At 47.9% G+C, this 14995-nt stretch overlaps 2 protein-coding genes across 3 annotated transcripts in view; one reads left to right on the top strand and one right to left on the bottom strand.

Moving 5' to 3' along the window:
- The window catches only part of LOC143807380 (uncharacterized), a 76211-nt gene that overhangs the window by 12381 nt on the left and 48835 nt on the right, over positions 1-14995 (top strand). The gene's annotated exons all lie outside the window — the stretch shown is intronic.
- LOC143807381 (dual specificity protein phosphatase 22-A-like) overlaps positions 1-14995 on the bottom strand; it is a 38777-nt gene that overhangs the window by 22260 nt on the left and 1522 nt on the right. Inside the window, exons 2-4 of one of the 2 annotated variants that reach the window (XM_077288856.1) lie at positions 13097-13130; positions 12267-12349; positions 7151-7200 (exon numbers count right to left, since the gene is read on the bottom strand). In XM_077288856.1, coding sequence (XP_077144971.1) covers positions 7151-7200; positions 12267-12349; positions 13097-13130 — 167 coding nt within the window. The remainder of the gene's footprint in view (positions 1-7150; positions 7201-12266; positions 12350-13096; positions 13131-14995) is intronic. The other variant, XM_077288857.1, reaches the window with a different exon arrangement.

Here is a 14995-nt window from a genome sequence, read left to right as displayed (position 1 = left end):
GAAAGGCGCTGATGTGACGAATTGGTCCTCTGTGGCTGTTTCTGCCTTTCAGGAGCTTAAACGCCGATTTACTTCTGCCCCTGTGTTGCGTCAGCCGGATGTTTCTCTTCCTTTTCAGGTTGAGGTTGACGCTTCTGAGATTGGGGCAGGGGCCGTTTTGTCTCAGAGGAATTCTGATGGTTCCTTGATGAAACCGTGTGCCTTCTTTTCTCGAAAGTTTTCGCCTGCGGAACGCAATTATGATGTCGGCAATCGTGAGTAGTTGGCTATGAAGTGGGCATTTGAGGAGTGGCGACATTGGCTTGAGGGGGCCAAGCACCGTATTGTGGTCTTGACCGATCATAAGAATCTGATTTATCTCGAGTCTGCCAAACGGCTGAATCCTAGACAGGTCCGATGGTCCCTGTTTTTCTCCCGTTTTGATTTTGTGGTCTCGTATCTTCCGGGTTCTAAGAATGTTAAGGCTGATGCCCTCTCTAGGAGCTTTTTGCCTGATTCACCTGGGGTCCTTGAGCCGGTCGGTATTCTGAAGGAAGGGGTGATTCTTTCTGCCATCTCCCCTGATTTACGATGGGTTCTTCAGGAATTTCAGGCTGATAAACCTGACCGCTGTCCAGTGGGGAAATTGTTTGTTCCTGACAGATGGACTAGTAAAGTGATTTTGGAGGTTCATTGTTCTGTGTTAGCTGGTCATCCTGGGATTTTTGGTACCAGAGATTTGGTTGGTAGGTCCTTTTGGTGGCCTTCTTTGTCACGGGATGTGCGTTCTTTTGTGCAGTCCTGTGGGACTTGTGCGCGGGCCAAGCCTTGCTGTTCCCGCACTAGTGGGTTGCTTTTGCCTTTGCCAGTCCCTGAGAGGCCTTGGACGCATATTTCTATGGATTTTATTTCGGATCTTCCGGTTTCCCAGAGGATGTCAGTTATCTGGGTGGTTTGTGACCGGTTTTCTAAGATGGTTCATTTGGTACCTTTGCCTAAGTTGCCTTCCTCTTCTGATTTGGTTCTGTTGTTTTTTCAGCATGTGGTTCGTTTGCATGGCATTCCGGAGAATATTGTGTCCGATAGAGGTTCCCAGTTTGTTTCTAGGTTTTGGCGGGCCTTTTGTGCTAGGCTGGGCATTGATTTGTCTTTTTCTTCCGCATTTCATCCTCAGACAAATGGCCAAACCGAGCGAACTAATCAGACTTTGGAAACTTATTTGAGATGCTTTGTGTCTGCTGATCAGGATGATTGGGTGGCTTTCTTGCCATTGGCCGAGTTTGCCCTTAATAATCGGGCTAGTTCTGCTACCTTGGTTTCACCCTTCTTTTGTAACTCTGGTTTTCATCCTCGTTTTTCTTCGGGGCAGGTTGAGCCTTCTGATTGTCCTGGGGTGGACTCTGTGGTTGACAGGTTGCAGCAAATTTGGGCTCATGTTGTTGACAATTTGGTGTTGTCTCAGGAGGGGGCTCAGCGTTTTGCTAACCGTCGTTGGTGTGTTGGTTCCCGGCTTCGGGTTGGGGATTTGGTCTGGTTGTCTTCCCGTCATGTCCCTATGAAGGTTTCTTCCCCTAAGTTTAAGCCTCGGTTTATTGGCCCTTATAGGATTTCTGAGATTATCAATCCAGTGTCTTTTCGTTTGGCCCTTCCAGCCTCTTTTTCCATCCATAATGTTTTTCATAGATCTTTGTTGCGGAAATATGTGGTGCCCGTTGTTCCCTCTGTTGATCCTACTGCCCCGGTGTTGATTGATGGGGAGTTGGAGTATGTGGTTGAGAAGATTTTGGATTCTCATTTTTCGAGGCGGAAGCTTCAGTATCTTGTCAAATGGAAGGGTTATGGCCAGGAGGATAATTCTTGGGTTGTTGCCTCCGATGTTCATGCTGATGATTTGGTTTGTGCCTTTCATTTGGCTCGTCCGGATCGGCCTGGGGGCTCTGGTGAGGGTTCGGTGACCCCTCCTCAAGGGGGGGTACTGTTGTGAATTCTGCTCTTGGGCTCCCTCCGGTGGTTGTAAGTAGTGTTGAGCATTCCGATACTGCAAGTATCGGGTATCGGCCGATACTTGCTGTATCGGAATTTCCGATACCGAGATCCGATACTTTTGTGGTATCGGGTATCGGGTATCGCAACAACATTAATGTAATAATGTGTAAAAAAGAGAATTAAAATAAAAAATATCGCTATACTCACCTGTCCGACGCAGCCGGGACCTCAGCGAGGGAACCGGCAGCGTTGTTTGTTTAAATTTCGCGCTTTTACTTGGTTACGTGAAGTCCCGGCTTGTGATTGGTCAGGGCGGCCATGTTGCCGGGACGCGGACCAATCACAGCAAGCCGTGACGAAATTACGTCACGGCTTGCTGTGATTGGTCCGCGTCCCGGCAACATGGCCGCCATTAACCAATCACAAGCCGTGACGTCACGGGAGGCTGGACATGCGCGTATTTTGAAAAGCGCGCGTGTCCAGCCTCCAGTGACGTCCCGGCAACATGGCCGCCATTAACCAATCACAAGCCGTGACGTCACGGGAGGCTGGACATGCGCGTATTTTGAAAAGCGCGCGTGTCCAGCCTCCCGTGACGTCACGGCTTGTGATTGGTCAGGGCGGCCATGTTGCCGGGACGCGGACCAATCACAGCAAGCCGTGACGAAATTACGTCACGGCTTGCTGTGATTGGTCCGCGTCCCGGCAACATGGCCGCCATTAACCAATCACAAGCCGTGACGTCACGGGAGGCTGGACATGCGCGTATTTTGAAAAGCGCGCGTGTCCAGCCTCCAGTGACGTCCCGGCAACATGGCCGCCATTAACCAATCACAAGCCGGGACGTCACTGGAGGCTGGACACGCGCGCTTTTCAAAATACGCGCATGTCCAGCCTCCCGTGACGTCACGGCTTGTGATTGGTTAATGGCGGCCATGTTGCCGGGACGCGGACCAATCACAGCAAGCCGTGACGTAATTTCGTCACGGCTTGCTGTGATTGGTCCGCGTCCCGGCAACATGGCCGCCCTGACCAATCACAAGCCGGGACCTCACGTAACCAAGTAAAAGCGCGAATTTTAAACAAACAACGCTGCCGGTTCCCTCGCTGAGGTCCCGGCTGCGTCGGACAGGTGAGTATAGCGATATTTTTTATTTTAATTCTTTCTTTTACACATTAATATGGTTCCCAGGGCCTGAAGGAGAGTTTCCTCTCCTTCAGACCCTGGGAACCATCAGGAATACCGTCCGATACCTGAGTCCCATTGACTTGTATTGGTATCGGGTATCGGTATCGGATTGGATCCGATACTTTGCCGGTATCGGCCGATACTTTCCGATACCGATACTTTCAAGTATCGGACGGTATCGCTCAACACTAGTTGTAAGTGGTAGCGCTGCTGTCTCTGAATCGCAGCATTTATCAGGTGTATTCACTTTTTGCAATTTTGACTGGGCTATTTAGTCTTGCTTCACCCTTTAGTCAGTGCCAGTTGTCCATTGTCCCTGCTTGGTCTCTTCTGCTTTGCAGTTCATTTCAACAAAGATAAGTTCTGGCCTTGATTTTTGCTGTCCACATGCTGTGGCCTTATTGTTCAGTTCTTTTCCATGTTTTTGTCTTGTCCAGCTTGGTCTGTATAAGGATTTGTTTAGCCAAGCTGGTATCTCTGGAGATGCAGATATACCCTCCATTTCTTTAGTTAGCTGTGGAGATTTTGTATTTTCTGTGGTGGATATTTTCTAGTGTTTTAATACTGACCGCATAGTACTCTGTCCTATCCTTTCTATTTAGCTAGAAGTGGCCTCCTTTGCTAAATTCTCATTTCAGTCTGTGTATGTTTTTTCCCTCTCCTCTCACAGTCAATATTTGTGGGGGGCTGTCTATCCTTTGGGGATTTTCTCTGAGGCAAGATAGTTTTCCCTTTTCTATTTCTAGGAGTAATTAGTCCTCCAGCTGTGTCGAGATGTCTAGGGAGCGCTAGGTACATTCCACGGCTACTTCTAGTTGCGGTGTTAAGTTCAGGGTCTGCGGTCAGTACAGGTACCACCTTCTCCAGAGTACGTCTCATGCTGCTCTTAGGCCACCAGATCATAACAGTCAGGTTAGGTGGACGGCCATGTCTTGGTAGGTTTGCAGTTGTGCCATACTCCTTCCATGTTTGGATGATGGATTGCACGGTACTTCATGAGATGTTCAGAGCTTGGCTATTTTTTCTAACCTAACCCAGCTTTCCTCTTTACCACAACTTTATCCCTGACCTTTCTGGTGAGCTCGTTGGTTTTAATGATGTTGTTTGGTCTCTAATGTTCTCACACAAATCTCTGAGAAGAAATCACACCCAGGAGGATACAAATTTGCTGGTTCCTCCTCCTCTCACCTTCCCCTTACTGTTGGGGTTCCTCAAGGATCAGTCTTAGGTCCCCTCCTCTTCTCTTTGTATACTGCCCCTATTGGACAAACAATCAGTAGATTTGGTTTCCAGTACCATCTCTATGCTGACGACACCCAATTATACACTTCTTCTTCTGTCATCACGCCGACCTTTTTAGAAAACACCAGTGATTGTCTTACCGCTGTCTCTAACATCATGTCCTCCCTCTATCTGAAACTGAACCTGTCAAAAACTGAACTCCTCGTGTTCTCTCCCTCTACTAACCTACCTTTGCCTGACATTGCCATCTCTGTGTGTGGTTCTAGCATTACTCCCAAGCAACATGCCCGCTGCCTTGGGGTCATCCTTGATTCCGAGCTTCCATTCACCCCCCACATCCGATCACTGGCTCGCTCTTCTTCTTATCTGCATCTCAAAAACATTTCTAGAATTCGCCCTTTTCTTACTTTCGAATCTGCAAAAACTCTTACTGTTTAACTTATTCATTCTGGTCTGGACTATTGTAACTCGCTACTAATCGGCCTCCCTCTTACCAAACTCTCCCCGCTCCAATCTGTCCTGAATGCTGCTACAAGGATCATATTCCTCACCAACCGTTACACCGATGCCTCTACCCTGTGCCAGTCATTACACTGGCTACCCATCCACTCCAGAATCCAGTACAAAACTACTACCCTCATCCACAAAGCACTCCATGGCTCAGCACCACCCTACATCTCTTCTCTGGTCTCAGTCTACCACCCTACCCGTGCCCTCCGCTCCGCTAATGACCTCAGGTTAGCATCCTCAATAATCAGAACCTCCCACTCCCGTCTCCAACAGGTGCTGCGCCGATTCTTTGGACTGCACTAACCAGGTTAATACGATTAATCCCCAATCCCCACAGTTTTACGCATGCCCTAAAAACTCATTTGTTCAGATTGGCCTACCGCCTCAACGCATTAACCTAACTATCCCTGTGTGGCCCATTAAAAAAAAAAAAAAACCATAATCAGGTTCCTCGCATCATGTTCTCATACACTTTACGCAGTTAATAGCCCTCTGTGTCTGTACTGCTACACACTTAGGCAGTTAACTGGTTCATGCAGCTTTACATGAACACCTGATCCTTACACTATGGCTGGTCCGAATAACTAAAGCAATTGTAACCATCCACCTCTCTCCCCTTTTCCTCATAGATTGTAGCTTGCGAGCAGGGCCCTCACTCCTCTTGTATCTGGTGATCAGGGCCCTTATTCCTCCTGGTATCTATTTTGAACTGTGATTTCCGTTATGCTGTAATGTCTATTGTCTGTACAAATCCCCTCTATAATTTGTAAAGCGCTGCGGAATATGTTGGCGCTATATAAATAAAATTATTATTATTAATAATATTATTATTATTATTATAATGTACTAATTATGTGACTTCTGGAGGCGATTGGTCACTCAGGATTTTATTGAGACATCAGACTACAGGGGCCTGAATACTATTGCACCTCGCCATTTTCAGATTTACATAACATAAATAGAAAACCTTGTATCGTTTCCTTTACAATACATTGTGTTGTTGTGTTGTGTTGTATCACAGAATATCCCAATAAAATACATTTACGTTTGTGTTTGTTACGTGAAAAATATGGAAAAATCACAGGGTATGAAGACTATCAAGGCGCTGTAATACTATGTATCTGTCAGGAGGTGGAGGAGCGATGTTCTGCAGTGGTGTAATGCTCTGCAGGCTATACTTAAACATGTGAAGCCACCCCTCTCACAAGCACCCGTGCCATGGGTCGCCCAGATCTGCAGACTGCAGGGGTGGCTGTTCATGGAGAAGAGGAAGTGGTCGGAGGGGTCAGACAGAGAGGCTGGAGAGCACCAGATTCGGGGGAAAGGCGAGGAAGTGTTTTTTTTTCACAGTAAAAGTTCTTGGAAGAAGTGACACTTATTGGGCAAGTTGTTTATCAGCTGCCACAGTCCACTGCGGCCCCCACAGAGCTGGAGATCTCAGGAGACACAACTGTGTGGGGGTCCCATGAGGTGTTTGTGGGGTGTCCAGATAAGATGTTCCCACCATATCGCCCACATGTCAGTGCTCTCACCACAGGGGGACACCAGGGGCCGTGACGGAGGGACACCAGGGGCCGTGATGGAGGGACACCAGGGGCCGTGACAGAGGGACACCAGGGGCCGTGACGGAGGGACAACAGGGGCCGTGACAGAGGGACACCAGGGGCCGTGACGGAGGGACACGAGAGGCCGTGACGGAGGGACACGAGAGGCCGTGACGGAGGGACACAAAGGGCAGTGTGAGGGGACACAAGGAGCAGTTTGGGGGACACGAAGGGCTATGCGGAGGGACAAGAGGGACTGCTCCGGGGGACACGAGTGACTGCATTGGAGGGACACAAAGGGTTGTACGGGGACCCGAAGGTGTGTGCGGGGAGACACGGGGTTGTGTGGAGGAGATGGCAGAGTAGAGTATTTCTACACCCGGTCCGGAGATTGCCCAGTGCCTAATAATCCAATTTACACAAATCCGATTTCCAGGCCAAATCCGCTGGTCACGCCTGTATTTGTGTGCGGCATCACAGTTATATTAGATTGCGAGCTCCTATGACGAGAAGCTCCCCGGCCGTCATACCGATACTCCACAATGGGTGAGAAAATGTAAGAATGAGAGAAACCTCCGACTGCGGAAGAAAACAGACGCTCGGGTTTCCACTGAATGGCAGCGACCGAGGAGAGTGGCGACAAGTGCAATAGATGAAACTTATCTGCAACATGACACAAGATAAATCCGGAGATTCTTACAGGTTCTGCCGCTCAGAGTCACAGGCCACGATACACAGATAGGTCATTCCCTGCAAGGGAGAGAGCAGAAATCATGGTCATGAATATGGGGAGACCTTGGCGGCAGTAACACACGAAATGTACAGCCACATTCATGTATAAAACACTCCAGATTATATCAGGCACATCACAATGTGAACAATCAGGGTTCAGCCTCATTGATTTCATTGTGTGTTTGGGGGAAGCCTGGGGGGGTCCCAGCGGGGTCCTTGGAGCATCTGCTGAGCGGTATAACTTTTGCTGGGTGGATCGGCAGACATTTATAATGGTTGGTACTAAGCTGTGCACCTGTGCCTCCTTCTCACACCGTGCAGCAAGGCTCACAGCACTGCACAGTCCGTCATGTCCGCTAATATTGTGTCCCTGTGTGCATACTGCAGAGCGGACAGCTCACAAGTTTAATTCTACACAGAGGAGACAGAACAAGGCAGCGGTTCATCCTCAGCCCCAGAGATCTCTGCAGAAATAAAAATAACCTGCGCAGCGCTGAAGCAGAGCCACGTCGCACACCATGCCCCCTGTGTGTGGCAGGAAGAAATAGGAACAGGAAAGGGGTGACCGATTGAGTAACACATCGAGCAGAGATTGAGGGCAGGGACCGCAACGTCGGGAGGATGGGACTCTGCATCCTCCCCAGATGTCTCTGCTCCTTCTGCTTCTCCCAGAGACAAGAAAGGAAACAGCTGCAGGGCGTTCAGAGCACAAGAGATGCTCCCGAAAACCACAGGACACTGCCTGTCACTGAGCAATGGCGGCATCACAACGTACTAAGAAGGGGATCAAGGCCCCCTAAAGTCCAGGAGCGTCCCCCCAACAACAGCACCGGGCAGAGCAGTGGCAAAGACACTGTCCTGTGCTGCACAACCTGCAAATCAGCATCCAATCACTGCATCCTCACTACTGACTGATCCTGATAATGGGGAGAAGAGATGATAATGGGGGAGAAGATACATTGCATTCACTACTGACTGATCCTGATAATGGGGGAGAAGAGACGCTGCATTCACTACTGACTGATCCTGATAATGGGGAGAAGAGATGCTGCATTCACTACTGACTGATCCTGATAATGGGGGAGAAGAGACGCTGCATTCACTACTGACTGATCCTGATAATGGGGAGAAGAGATGCTGCATTCACTACTGACTGATCCTGATAATGGGGGAGAAGAGACGCTGCATTCACTACTGACTGATCCTGATAATGGGGAGAAGAGATGCTGCATTCACTACTGACTGATCCTGATAATGGGGGAGAAGAGACGCTGCATTCACTACTGACTGATCCTGATAATGGGAGAGAAGAGACGCTGCATTCACTACTGACTGATCCTGATAATGGGGGGGGGGGAGAGAGACACGCTGCATTCACTACTGACTGATCCTGTTAATGGGGAGAAGAGATGCTGCATTCACTACTGACTGATCCTCATAATGGGGAGAAGAGATGCTGCATTCACTACTGACTGATCCTGATAATGGGGAGAAGAGATGCTGCATTTACTACTGACTGATCCTGATAATGGGGGAGAAGAGATGCTGCATTCACTACTGACTGATCCTGATAACGCGGAGAAGAGATGATAATGGGGGAGAAGAGACGCTGCATTCACTACTGACTGATCCTGATAATGGGGAGAAGAGACGCTGCATTCACTACTGACTGATCCTGATAATGGGGGAGTAGAGATGCTGCATTCACTACTGACTGATCCTGATAATGGGGGAGAAGAGACGCTGCATTCACTACTCACTGATCCTGATAATGGGAAGTAGAGATGCTGCATTCATTACTGACTGTTCCTGATAATGGGGGGGGGGGAGAGAGACACGCTGCATTCACTACTGACTGATCCTCATAATGGGGAGAAGAGATGCTGCATTCACTACTGACTGATCCTGATAATGGGGAGAAGAGATGCTGCATTTACTACTGACTGATCCTGATAATGGGGGAGAAGAGATGCTGCATTCACTACTGACTGATCCTGATAACGCGGAGAAGAGATGATAATGGGGGAGAAGAGACGCTGCATTCACTACTGACTGATCCTGATAATGGGGGAGAAGAGATGCTGCATTCACTACTGACTGATCCTGATAATGGGGAGAAGAGATGCTGCATTCACTACTGACTGATCCTGATAATGGGGGAGAAGAGACGCTGCATTCACTACTGACTGATCCTGATAATGGGGAGAAGAGATGCTGCATTCACTACTGACTGATACGGATAATGGGAGAGAAGAGACGCTGCATTCACTACTGACTGATCCTGATAATGGGGGAGTAGAGATGCTGCATTCACTACTGACTGATCCTGATAATGGGGAGAAGAGATGCTGCATTCACTACTGACTGATCCTGATAATGGGGAGAAGAGACGCTGCATTCTCTACTGACTGATCCTGATAATGGGGAGTAGAGATGCTGCATTCACTACTGACTGATCCTGATAATGGGGAGAAGAGACGCTGCATTCTCTACTGACTGATCCTGATAATGGGGAGAAGAGACGCTGCATTCTCTACTGACTGATCCTGATAATGGGGAGTAGAGATGCTGCATTCACTACTGACTGATCCTGATAATGGGGGAGTAGAGATGCTGCATTCACTACTGACTGATCCTGATAATGGGAAGTAGAGATGCTGCATTCATTACTGACTGATCCTGATAATGGGGGAGTAGAGATGCTGCATTCACTACTGACTGATCCTGATAATGGGGAGAAGAGACGCTGCATTCTCTACTGACTGATCCTGATAATGGGGAGAAGAGACGCTGCATTCTCTACTGACTGATCCTGATAATGGGGAGTAGAGATGCTGCATTCACTACTGACTGATCCTGATAATGGGGGAGTAGAGATGCTGCATTCACTACTGACTGATCCTGATAATGGGAAGTAGAGATGCTGCATTCATTACTGACTGATCCTGATAATGGGGGAGTAGAGATGCTGCATTCACTACTGACTGATCCTGATAATTGGAGAGAAGAGACGCTGCATTCACTACTGACTGATCCTGATAATGGGAGAGAAGAGACGCTGCATTCACTACTGACTGATCCTGATAATGGGGGAGTAGAGATGCTGCATTCACTACTGACTGATCCTGATAATGGGGGAGTAGAGATGCTGCATTCACTACTGACTGATCCTGATAATGGGAAGTAGAGATGCTGCATTCATTACTGACTGATCCTGATAATGGGGGAGTAGAGATGCTGCATTCACTACTGACTGATCCTGATAATTGGAGAGAAGAGACGCTGCATTCACTACTGACTGATCCTGATAATGGGAGAGAAGAGACGCTGCATTCACTACTGACTGATCCTGATAATGGGGGAGTAGAGATGCTGCATTCACTACTGACTGATCCTGATAATGGGGGAGTAGAGATGCTGCATTCACTACTGACTGATCCTGATAATGGGAGAGAAGAGACGCTGCATTCACTACTGACTGATCCTGATAATGGGAGAGAAGAGACGCTGCATTCACTACTGACTGATCCTGATAATGGGGGAGTAGAGATGCTGCATTCACTACTGACTGATCCTGATAATGGGGGAGAAGAGACGCTGCATTCACTACTGACTGATCCTGATAATGGGGGAGAAGAGACGCTGCATTCACTACTGACTGATCCTGATAATGGGGGAGAAGAGACGCTGCATTCACTACTGACTGATCCTGATAATGGGGGAGAAGAGACGCTGCATTCACTACTGACTGATCCTGATAATGGGGAGAAGAGACGCTGCATTCACTACTGACTGATCCTGATAATGGGGGAGAAGAGACGCTGCATTCACTACTGACTGATCCTGATAATGGGGGAGAAGAGACGCTGCATTCACTACTGACTGATCCTGATAATGGGGGAGAAGAGACGCTGCATTCACTACTGACTGATCCTGATAATGGGGGAGAAGAGACGCTGCATTCACTACTGACTGATCCTGATAATGGGGGAGAAGAGACGCTGCATTCACTACTGACTGATCCTGATAATGGGGGAGAAGAGACGCTGCATTCACTACTGACTGATCCTGATAATGGGGAGAAGAGACGCTGCATTCACTACTGACTGATCCTGATAATGGGGGAGAAGAGACGCTGCATTCACTACTGACTGATCCTGATAATGGGAGAGAAGAGATGCTGCATTCACTACTGACTGATCCTGATAATGGGGGAGTAGAGATGCTGCATTCACTACTGACTGATCCTGATAATGGGGGAGTAGAGATGCTGCATTCACTACTGACTGATCCTGATAATGGGGGAGAAGAGACGCTGCATTCACTACTGACTGATACGGATAATGGGGGAGAAGAGACGCTGCATTCACTACTGACTGATCCTGATAATGGGGGAGAAGAGACGCTGCATTCACTACTGACTGATACGGATAATGGGGGGGGGGGATGCCACATTCATTACTGACTGATGTTTGCTAATAAAACCCCTAATAATAACTGTCATAGTAAATAAAGCATTAGATCCAGATTACCATTAGGGAACAGTTCTAAAACAAAATTGAGATTATCTAATAGCATTGTATTACAGAAACTGCGCCAGCAGCACTGATAATCCTCACGCCACGCTGCAGTATAGGCAATGCAATACTGCCCTCTAGTGTCCAGATAATACGCTGCAGTAATAGTACACTGTAATACTGCCCTCTAGTGTCCCAGATAATACTGTGTTTTAGGTTAATGATCTAACATCATAATTACAAAAATATGGTTTAAGAGGTAACTTTTCGCATTGTGTAGAGCGCCAGGTTGGTGTAAGACTTAAAGGCCATGCAATGCTCGACTAGAAATGCAAACAGCATCTTCATAAAGGAAAAGGACTGGAACTCTAGTGCCCCTTATTGTAGTAGCAATCATAAAAGCTAAAAGCCAATATCGACCCTTTAGCGCCAAATCAGGCCTCCAGCTGTGCACTTATGAGAGTTAAACATCGTGGTTAATAGGATGATGGGAGTGATGACAGCTTGTGTGTTATGTAGCGAAGCCTGACACAAATATACTCATTGTATCTCATGCGAGATTCTCACCGGCAGCAGCGGTTTGGCGTTGTTATGGACGGACACAATGTGGGTGATTCCATGTCTGCTCAGAGACGCCTTGTCCTCAGCATCTGCAATCAGAAATAAGTGCAGAAATCATGTATCATGTAACACCATCACAGTGCCCACAATCACTACAGAGCACCATCACAGTGCCCACAATCACTACAGAGCACCATCACAGTGCCCACAATCACTAAAGAGCACCATCACAGTGCCCACAATCACTAGAGAGCACCATCACAGTGCCCACAATCACTACAGAGCACCATCACAGTGCCCACAATCACTACAGAGCACCATCACAGTGCCCACAATCACTAAAGAGCACCATCACAGTGCCCACAATCACTACAGAGCACCATCACAGTGCCCATAATCACTAGAGAGGACCCTCACACCATCACAGTGCCCATAATCACTAGAGAGGACCCTCACACCATCACAGTGCCCATAATCACTAGAGAGGACCCTCACACCATCACAGTGCCCATAATCACTAGAGAGGACCCTCACACCATCACAGTGCCCATAATCACTAGAGAGGACCCTCACACCATCACAGTGCCTGTAATCACTTGAGAGCAACATCACAGTGCTCATAATCACTAGAGAGGACCCTCGCCCCATCACAGTGCCCATAATCACCAGAGAGGACAATCACAGTGCCCATAATCATTAGAGAGGACCCCCTTGCTGGCTCTGGGGCAGGGGTCCCTCTTCTCTCCCTGGTGCAGACTGCACATCATCTCTTCGGTACAGGTGGGCAGCGAGGTATCGGTGTCTTAGTCTTTTCTGATCCATCGGCTCGTACTCACCCCGTATGTTCCCCAGATATAAACCATCCAGAACCTGCAACATAAAACATGGAAAACGCTGACACTCCGATGATCCAGCATCTGATAATCAAGAAACAATCAGGATCAAAGAGCTGCCTTCAGATCAGTGGAGTCTGACCCCAAATGTATCACTCCCATCATCTGCATCACTCCCATCATCTGCACAGCTGGTGCTGCAGCTCAGCACCTTCATGTGAGTGGAGTGCCCCATCACACAGTGGAGACCGGTCCTGACAGCCACAGACACGCGGTAATTATTAATACTGTATACGGGGTGACTGTCAGCAGCGGCTCAAGCACACAATGTCCGGCCACAGCACCTGGACCACCCAGACCCCAATCCCCGCACACCCTCCTGTCTAATCTGTGCAGGGCCAACACTCCGCGTTTACTGCAGCTATTTATATGTCCTATTTATCCCATAGAGAAGCTATTAATAAAAATCCACAGCGGAGACTCATCGCACGGTCCAGAATGGGCAATCGGGGGCACACCACTCATCTACCCGGTGAAGAAACTGCACCAGCAGAATTCTGAGTGCAGCTCTGGGGGTATAATACAGGAGGTAACTCAGGATCAGTAATGTAATGTATGTACACAGTGACTGCACCAGCAGAATAGTGAGTGCAGCTCTGGGGTATAATACAGGATGTAACTCAGGATCAGTAATGCAATGTATGTACACAGTGACTGCACCAGCAGAATAGTGAGTGCAGCTCTGGGGTATAATACAGGAGGTAACTCAGGATCAGTAATGTAATGTATGTACACAGTGACTGCACCAGCAGAATAGTGAGTGCAGCTCTGGGGTATAATACAGGATGTAACTCAGGATCAGTAATGTAATGTATGTACACAGTGACTGCACCAGCAGAATAGTGAGTGCAGCTCTGGAGTATAATACAGGATGTAACTCAGGATCAGTAATGTAATGTATGTACACAGTGACTGCACCAGCAGAATAGTGAGTGCAGCTCTGGAGTATAATACGGGATGTAACTCAGGATCAGTACAGGATCAGTAATGTATGTACACAGTGACTGCACCAGCAGAATAGTGAGTGCAGCTCTGGAGTATAATACAGGATGTAACTCAGGATCAGTAATGTAACGTATGCACACAGTGACTGCACCAGCAGAATAGTGAGTGCAGCTCTGGAGAATAATACAGGATGTAACTCAGGATCAGTAATGTAATGTATGTACACAGTGACTGCACCAGCAGAATAGTGAGTGCAACTCTGGAGTATAATACGGGATGTAACTCAGGATCAGTAATGTAATGTATGTACACAGTGACAGCACCAGCAGAATAGTGAGTGCAGCTCTGGAGTATAATACGGGATGTAACTCAGGATCAGTACAGGATCAGTAATGTATGTACACAGTGACTGCACCAGCAGAATAGTGAGTGCAGCTCTGGGGTATAATATAGGAGGTGACTCAGGATCAGTAATGTAATGTATGTACACAGTGACTGCACCAGCAGAACAGTGAGTGCAGCTCTGGAGTAGAATACAGGATGTACTGTAACTCAGGATCAGTAATGTAATGTATGTACACAGTGACTGCATCAGCAGAATAGTGAGTGCAGCTCTGGAGTATAATACAGGATGTAACTCAGGATCAGTAATGTAATGTATGTGCACAGTGACTGCACCAGCAGAATAGTGAGTGCAGCTCTGGGGTATAATACAGGATGTAACTCAGGATCAGTAATGTACGTACACAATGACTGCACCAGCAGAATAGTGAGTGCAGCTCTGGAGTATAATACAGGCTGTAACTCAGGATCAGTAATGTATTGTATGTACACAGTGACTGCACCAGCAGAATAGTGAGTGCAGCTCTGAGGTATAATACAGGATGTAACTCAGGA

This window comes from Ranitomeya variabilis, chromosome 2 (genome assembly GCF_051348905.1).
Source record: "Ranitomeya variabilis isolate aRanVar5 chromosome 2, aRanVar5.hap1, whole genome shotgun sequence".
Lineage (NCBI taxonomy): Eukaryota > Metazoa > Chordata > Amphibia > Anura > Dendrobatidae > Ranitomeya > Ranitomeya variabilis.
This window is presented reverse-complemented; position numbering and strand designations above follow the sequence as displayed.